The 7500-nt window shown below is 38.1% G+C and overlaps 1 protein-coding gene across 7 annotated transcripts in view; it reads left to right on the forward strand.

The window, feature by feature from the left end:
• Window positions 1-7500, forward strand: part of LMTK1 (lemur tail kinase 1) — a 421666-nt gene that overhangs the window by 205856 nt on the left and 208310 nt on the right. For all 7 annotated transcript variants that reach the window (XM_085886592.1, XM_085886566.1, XM_085886575.1 and 4 more), the window contains one exon: window positions 4212-4330. In XM_085886592.1, the coding sequence (XP_085742718.1) occupies window positions 4212-4330 (119 nt within the window). The remainder of the gene's footprint in view (window positions 1-4211; window positions 4331-7500) is intronic.

The following is a 7500-nucleotide window of genomic DNA, read 5'->3' on the forward strand; positions in this document are numbered from 1 at the left end:
TGCATGTGTTCGCGAATATGCAGTGATGTGTAGATGCTTGTCTACGTGCATGTGGGCACCATTTTCAACGCTTATTGTCAAGGTAAAATTTATTTCTTAATAATTCTTCATAATTTTGTTTATATGTTCTAGTGCACAATGACATTTGGGACACCCTGTATGATGTTTCAACTGTTAAAAATATGGTAGTGGTGAAACAACATCATTCCAATTGGTGAGAATGCTCTACATAAGACCCTATTCTAATTGCTTGATACAAATTGGAAGATATTTGAATTGTTAAGATTCAATTGCTCTAAAAAAATTATTTAAGTTTTTGTTTTTATTTGCTGGGAGGAGGGATTAGTGGAGGAACAGGGGAAAAGTGCAGAGCCAAGTTGTGGAGACAGAGGGTTGCTTGTGGATGATACAAGTATCAATGAATGACTCGTACATGGGCATATGATATGTACAGTGTTTATGATCTTTTTCTTAATGCACCCAACCATACCTGAGGATTGTTTGTGAAGTTATCCAGGTTGATAAACAGTTTCAACATCAAAATAATTGAGCACGGCAATAAAGGTAAGACAGTATCAATACAATGGAAATGTATAACTTTAAAGTGTTGGGTGTGATGAATATTATGCTGGATTTTGTATATAATACAGCAAAGGCCTGGTCAAACCGAGAATGATGATGGTATTGATAGCTATCATGATAAAATAAATCAGTCCAGTGCATATGCATGGAGGTGGTCATGCCAAAACAATATCGATAATGATAGCTATTGTTGTGGTCACTTCCATGCACCTAGAAGGATAATGTTCAAGGCTGCTGGTCTATCAGGAGCTGTGTTTTCATGAGAAGTCAGTTCAACATGTGAGAGAACTAGATGGATGAGCAACTGAACTTTTGTTAGCGATGTCTCAAAAACATATCAAAGATGCGTAGAAGAAGGGGGTAGGTGTGAATAACTAACACGTACATGCGAAACATTTACTTGCAGGCCCTTTTCATTGCTTTGTACCTCATGTGAAAAAATTTATGGTAATAGTTATTGTCGTCATTAATGGAGGTGTAACTATGGCTTCATGGCTTTGGATTGATATCAGACTCAGAGGTGATATTTTCACTCAAGAACCAAAGTAAGAAACAGGAAAGTTGTTAATCTTAGTTTCTCTGGTGGTGTTTAGTTGCTATGACAGTCTCAGCTCCTTTTTCCAAGAACGTTGTGCATCCCTGCAGAATATCAGTGTAATCATATGTTCTCATTCATCATTATCTATCCCCTTTACCAAATATGGCCACTTTTAATTTATACATAATCAAGGAACTGAAGTGACAATTTTCGTGTTTTTTTTTCTTTTGTTGCTGATTCAATTGAGAACATTTCCTCCATGAGTCTTCGATCATTGTGGAAGCTATAATTAGTTCAATGACGACAAGGCCTGTGAAACAAATGTCTTTCCTTACCTTTTATTCTTTCTGTTTTTGTTTTTTTAAGTCTTGTGTTGATACGGTTTATTTGTATCCCTTCAAGTACAGATTATTTAAAGAAAACATTTTAGTACCCTTGGATTCATGGTGTCCTCCAGATTTAAGAGCTTGAAAAAGGCCTTTTTAGGTGAAGCTTTAGAACAACCATTTTGTGTTGATGTTTGATGTTAATTATAAAATAAGACTGTCCATGGCAGATAATCATATTAATTCATGTAAATCCATGAGATTATTGTTCACTGACTATTTTTAATAACAAAAGTTTGTGGTCATGCTTTATAGAAATCTAAACAATTTTCAGCAATGCATTAGTCACCTTTTTTGTCGTCTACAAGATGTTACCTGTTATGCATTACCTGGTATACCTGTTCTACAAAATATCTACGGTCGTTACCTGTTACGCAAACATCTTGATCTTAATATTTTCAAAACTATTTGCCGATTGATTGGCAAAATGAACACAATATAACAAATCAGTTCAGCTGAACTGTTAGACTGCAATATTGCTTTGAGAATGGTGACCAAAGTTTCTGCAGAACAGCAATCTCCAGGATTAATTATTTCTAAAATAGGTTTTATCAACTGAAAGTTGGCAAAGCTATGCTTACTGTAATGGGAAGCAAAATAAAACTGATGTTTACTCTTGTTAGTTGAGCAAACCGATGAGAAATCCATCATAATTGGCTAATCTGTGCTCTTTGACTACATTCAGCAGGGTATTTGTCATCTCTGTATTTGATTGTTTCCTTTAATTGTCTTTACATATGGACATTGGGCATTGTAATACTTGGATAAATTAATTTTCTCAACTGAAGGTTGAGAGAGTTATGCTAACCACTATGGGGAAGAAGGTGAAGCAACATTTTGCGCATGAGTCCTTCAGAGCAAGAGAAAGAACCTTCCTCTCTTGCTTTCAAGAAGGGCTCACTATCCTTATATTTCTGCCGATGCAAATTTAATCTATGCCTTATAAAGGCTAATTTTCCATTGTAATACTCGTGTGAAAATTTTCTTGAATAATTGTTTAAATTGGGTCATTAAACCACCACAGATTTGATCTAACATCATGCTCAGTGTGTGACCACATAAAACAATGTCTTGTGGCACTCATTTGGCACAATAACCTCATCTTCAGGCAATACTGTACAGTCTATCCCAGTAATGTAGGAAATATATCCCTAGGGCTCAAATTCATTTCAAATTAGACTTCCTTTTTAGTTGGACTCAGACGTCAAACGTAAGGACTTGTTTTCATACTCGACTCAAGACTTGGAGGATGGAATTGGAGAGCCCAATTGAGTCATATTTCCGATGGTGTATGAATGTAGAAAATACTTCCACTTACCATGGAATTATTTCTCCAACAAATAGGTATGCCAATCTACCTCTTATATGAATTATCAGACTTGCATATGTTCAGGCATGATTGAGACTTCTAAATCTCTCTTTCTTTTATGCAGTGCCCTGCCAGAATAAAATGAACGTCCCTGATTTTAAAGAATCTAAATTTTAATAATTTTTGATAACACAATCAAATGGACGACATATATTGGTATCTGGCAGCATGTATATCTTTCTGGTATACCAAAAACACTTTTACCACTCCACCAGCAAATAATTTTGCAGTGCAAAACACATTTACTGCAGGAAGATGGTGCCACTTGCCATAAGTGCAGAACTATCTCGACCTGGAAGACATGGAGTTGTCTACAGCTTCTTGTCTGGGCATCACACAGTCTTGACATGAACGTCATTGAACATGTCTCGCAACGTGGATATGCCAACTCGTGTGCAAGAGCTGCAACAAAATCCACTCCATTTGGAAAAAATCTGCAAAGAACTGTTATACATGGTGGCCATAAAGTTTGGAAACAGAGGCGAATATACATTATAAATAGTTTATTGACATTACATTACAATACATGAAATGTTCAATGACATTACATGACATGTTCAATGTGTTGTCCCTCATGAGAAATGCACAGTTCAATGCGCTGTGCAAAATTACAATGAACACAGTGCATTAATGCAGCATTTCCATCAATCCCTGCACATGCATCCGTGATGCGTGACCTCAGATGATTCGTGTCTGATTTTCACTGAAAGCCTGCGCCTTCAGCATATCCCAGAAGAAGTAATCAAGGGGGTTCAGATCTGGCGAGCTTGCAGCCCACTCCACAGGGTCACATCGTCCAGTCTGGGAAATTATCATCCAACCATTCCCTCACCACTCCTATGTTTCCAGACTTTATGGCCACCCTGCACAGCATACCATTGATTTGATGCCTGCCAAAGTGAATGCTACCAGATACAAAGATATATATATATAGTCCATTTGATTGTGTTTGTATCACATATTGTTAAAATTGAGTTTACTTACAATAAGGTTCATCAGTTCATTTTATTTGGCAGGGCACTGTATTTTACAAATATATCAAACTGTTGAAAAAGTATTATCTCTGATTTTGATATTCAGTTCTCAAGTATTGACTGTATTCTTTATACAATTTGCCCCAATGGTATGAGGTTGGTGTTCTCCGGTTATGGACAATTTTTCTGCTCACAATTATTACACTGCCATTGCAATATATTCATTGTCTACTTCATTGTGAACAAAATGTATAGAAAAAAATTACAAGTCATGATTGAGTTAAAATTTAGATTTCAAACGTGAAATGCTTTAAAAGAATGACTCCATTGCATTATTCTTGATAAGGACCCGGTTTTTGCAGGTGTTGCTTGGTGAAATATTTGCAGGCTTCAACCCATCCCGAGTCGTGGTGAAAGAGCTACGAGCAAATGCAACACCTGAGCAACAGCAACGGTTCCTGAGCCAGGTTCATGCCTATAGGTGGGTCATGATCTCAGTCCAAGGCAGTTGTATTTACAAACTGGTTCTAACAAGACAATGCCTGAGAAATTAGCTCCGAGGAAAGCTACACTTGAGGTGTACCAATGTGCCTCAGGCATTTAAAAAGTTGCCAATGTTTATTTTGAGTTTTCATGGTCTCCTTTATTGAGATATTAAGTGTGAGAGGAGAAGGGAGGGAGCGCAAGGGGAACAGAAAGGGTAGGCTGTGCGAGGGCAAGCGAAAGGGAAGGTAGCATGAGGGTGAGAGAAATGGGAGGGAAAGCAAGTGGGAGAGAAAGGGGAGGTAGTGCGAGGGGGAAGAACGGTATATATGTGTATGTATGTATGTATATATATGTATGTATGTATATGTATATATATATATGTATATATGTGTATATATATATATGTATATGTGTATGTGTATATCTATATATATATCTATATATATATATATATATATATATATATATATATATGTATGTATATATATATATATATATATATATATATGTATATATATATATGTATATGTATATATATATATGTATATATATATATATGTATATATATATGTATATATATATATATATATATGTATATATATATATATGTATATATATATATATGTATATATATATATATGTATATATATATATATGTATATATATATATATGTATATATATATATATGTATATATATATATATATGTGTATATATATATATATATATATATATATATATATATATATATATATATATATATATATGTATATATATATATATATATGTATATATATATATATTGGGTAGTCGATGTCAAAAAAAAAAATTCTAAATTTTTTTTTTTTGAAATTTGTTCTACCCTTATTATCAGTATTTCCGTCGATATGTTTGTCTGTCTGTCTGTCTGTCTGTTCGGTCTAGTGCTCCGTTAATACAATGACTATTTCGATGAAACTTGGTTGGTAGGTTCATACCATGACCGAGTTGTGTGTAAATGAGAACCGTTGCTATGGACACTACCAAGCAACGGGACATTGGAATCTTTGAAAAATCTTTAAAAAATTATTTTTTTCGAAAATCAAAAATCGGGCCACGAGCGACTGTGGGCAGTAGATTCAGCCATATTGTCAAAAATTTCCAGCCGGATCCTTTGAAAACTGTCGGAGAAGATAGACTTTGAATGAACCCTGGTCGAAAACAATAAAAAAACGAAGTTCGTTATATCTCAGAGACTATAAGTCAGATATACATGAAACTGGTATGGTAGGTTCATGGTATGTCCTAGTTATGTGTGAGGAAGAACCGTTACTATGGACCCCTCCATTGCCTAGCAACGGCCGACTACCCATGTCCGCCTACCGGCTTGTATATATATTTATGTATGTATGTGTATATATATATATATATATATATATATATATCTTCTTCTTCTTCCTCTTTCGGCTTGCTCCCGTTAGGGGTCGCCACAGCGGACCAACTGTCTCCATTTCGCTCTTTCTTCCACATCTTCCATTGACACTCCAACCACCCGCATGTCCGCCCTCACCGCATCCATGAACCTCTTCTTTGGCCTTCCTCTTCTCCTCCTGCCTGGCGGCTCCATCTTCAACATCCTTCTCCCGATATACTCCGTTTCCCTCCTTTGCACATGTCCAAACCATCTCAATCTCGCCTCTCTCACTTTGTTTCCAAACCGTCCTACCTGCGCTGTCCCTCTAATACACTCATTTCTTATCCTATCCATCCTCGTCACTCCCAACGAGAATCGCAGCATCTTTAACTCTGCCACCTCCAGCTCTGCTTCCTGTCTTTTTGTTAGCGCCACCGCCTCCAAACCATACAACATAGCTGGTCTCACTACCGTCTTGTATACTTTCCCCTTCACTCTTGCAGCTACCCTTCTGTCACAAATCACTCCTGCAACTCTTCTCCACCCACTCCATCCTGCCTGCACTCTCTTTTTCACTTCTCTCCCACACTCTCCGTTACTTTGGACAGTTGATCCCAAGTATTTAAACCAATCCACCTTCCCCACCTCAACTCCTTGCAACTGCACCATACCACCACCCTCCCTCTCATTTACGCACATGTACTCCGTCTTACTCCTACTGACTAACATTCCCCTTCTCTCCAGTGCGTACCTCCACCTCTCAAGGCTCGATTCAGCCTGCTCCCTACTCTCCCTACAGATCATGATGTCATCCGCGAACATCATGGTCCATGGAGACTCCAGTCTGATCTCGTCCGTCAACCTGTCCATCACCATTGCAAACAGGAAAGGGCTCAGAGTCGATCCTTGGTGCAATCCCACTTTAACCTTAAACCGGTCCGTCATTCCTACCGCACACCTCACCGCTGTCACACTGTCCTCATACATATCCTGCACGATCCTCACATACTTCTCCAACACTCCCGACTTCCTCATACAATACCACAACTCCTCTCTTGGCACCCTATCATAAGCTTTCTCTAAATCCACAAACACACAATGTAAATGTAAATAAAGTGGTGCTCTTTCCTGGCATAAACCCATATTGCTGCTCACAGATCATCACCTCTCCTCTCAACCGAGCTTCCACTACTCTTTCCCACAACTTCATGGTGTGGCTTAACAACTTTATCCCTCTGTAATTTCCACAGCTCTGCACATCACCCTTATTCTTGAAAATCGGAACCAGCACACTTAATCTCCACTCCTCCGGCATCCTCTCACTTTCCAAGACTTTATTAAACAATCTGGTTAACAACCCCACTGCCATCTCTCCTAAGCACTTCCATGCCTCCACTGGTATACCTGGGCCAACCGCCTTTCCACTTTTCATCTTCTTCATAGCAGTCCTCACTTCATCCTTACTGATCCACCCCACTTCCAGATTCACTATCTCCACCTCTTCCAACCTTCTCTCTCTCTCTCTCATTTTCTTCATTCATCAGCTCCTCAAAGTACTCCATCCACCTTCTCAACACACTCTGCTCGCTCGTCAGCACATTCCCATTTGCGTCCTTTATCACCCTAACCTGCAGCACATCCTTCCCAGCTCGGTCCCTCTGTCTTGCCAATCGGTATAAATCCTTTTCCCCTTCTTTTGTATCCAACTTCTCATACAGCTCGTCATATGCCTTTTCCTTGGCCTTTGCCACCCCTCTTTTTGCTTTTCGACGT

Source organism: Eptatretus burgeri, chromosome 1 (genome assembly GCF_056783735.1).
Source record: "Eptatretus burgeri isolate ZD-2024b chromosome 1, Ebu_testis_v1, whole genome shotgun sequence".
Lineage (NCBI taxonomy): Eukaryota > Metazoa > Chordata > Myxini > Myxiniformes > Myxinidae > Eptatretus > Eptatretus burgeri.